This window comes from Sinocyclocheilus rhinocerous, unplaced genomic scaffold (genome assembly GCF_001515625.1).
Source record: "Sinocyclocheilus rhinocerous isolate Xijiao unplaced genomic scaffold, SAMN03320098_v1.1 C35657010, whole genome shotgun sequence".
Classification (NCBI taxonomy): domain Eukaryota; kingdom Metazoa; phylum Chordata; class Actinopteri; order Cypriniformes; family Cyprinidae; genus Sinocyclocheilus; species Sinocyclocheilus rhinocerous.
In genome coordinates this window covers 1-569 of record NW_015759075.1, presented here as the reverse complement: position 1 = coordinate 569, position 569 = coordinate 1, and the positions used below count along the sequence as shown (strand labels likewise).

The following is a 569-nucleotide window of genomic DNA, read 5'->3' as shown; positions in this document are numbered from 1 at the left end:
GACATATATCACATACTATCCATTACTCAGATAATCAGCGATTGCAGAAGGATGTCAGACGTGCAGTGGCTCCAAGAAGAGTTTCCTGATAGATGTGTCTGCGTTCGGGTGGAGGCTTCTGAGCAGACGAGATCACAGAGGGGCTGGAGATTCACCACAGGTAAAAATGCTACAGTGAAACACAATATAACAGAGTTGTGGGGATTGTGGTAATGGTGTGATTGTGTACCTGTCCAGGTGTAGACGACGCTGAGTCCGAGTGTGGTTTGGATGAGGGTGTGAAGTTTGACTGGATCATCAGGAACGATGGAGCTGATGACGTTCTGGAGGAACAGCTGGAGGGGCTACTGGCATTGATCAAGGCACGGGAGGAGGACTCGAACACACAAAATAGTATTCAACTGGATTAATAAAAGCTGCTTTTTTGCCACCTGTATCCTGCTCACTGGAGAGCTTGCAAACTCTTCTGCATTTTAATGAATGGTTCTAGTCATCATTCCAAAAAGTGTCTTATTTACTTTTTTAACAAAAAGGATCATTCTCTGCTTTGTTTTTATATATATATTTAT

At 43.2% G+C, this 569-nt stretch overlaps 1 protein-coding gene across 1 annotated transcript; it reads left to right on the top strand.

Annotated features, from left to right (window-relative positions):
• Positions 1–13: 13 nt before the first annotated feature.
• Positions 14–528, top strand: LOC107735019 (phosphomevalonate kinase-like). The gene is made up of 2 exons (XM_016546852.1): positions 14–160; positions 238–528. Exons 1-2 carry the CDS (start codon positions 52–54, stop codon positions 408–410), a joined length of 282 nt encoding a protein of 93 aa, XP_016402338.1. The 5' UTR covers positions 14–51; the 3' UTR covers positions 411–528.
• The last annotated feature ends 41 nt before the right edge of the window (positions 529–569 follow it).

Coding starts and splice junctions, on each gene's coding strand:
- LOC107735019 (XM_016546852.1), top strand. CDS start 52: ATGTCAGACGTGCAGTGGCTCCAAGAAGAGTTTCCTGATAGATGTGTC. Junction 161..237: donor GGGCTGGAGATTCACCACAG/GTAAAAATGCTA, acceptor GTACCTGTCCAG/GTGTAGACGACGCTGAGTCC.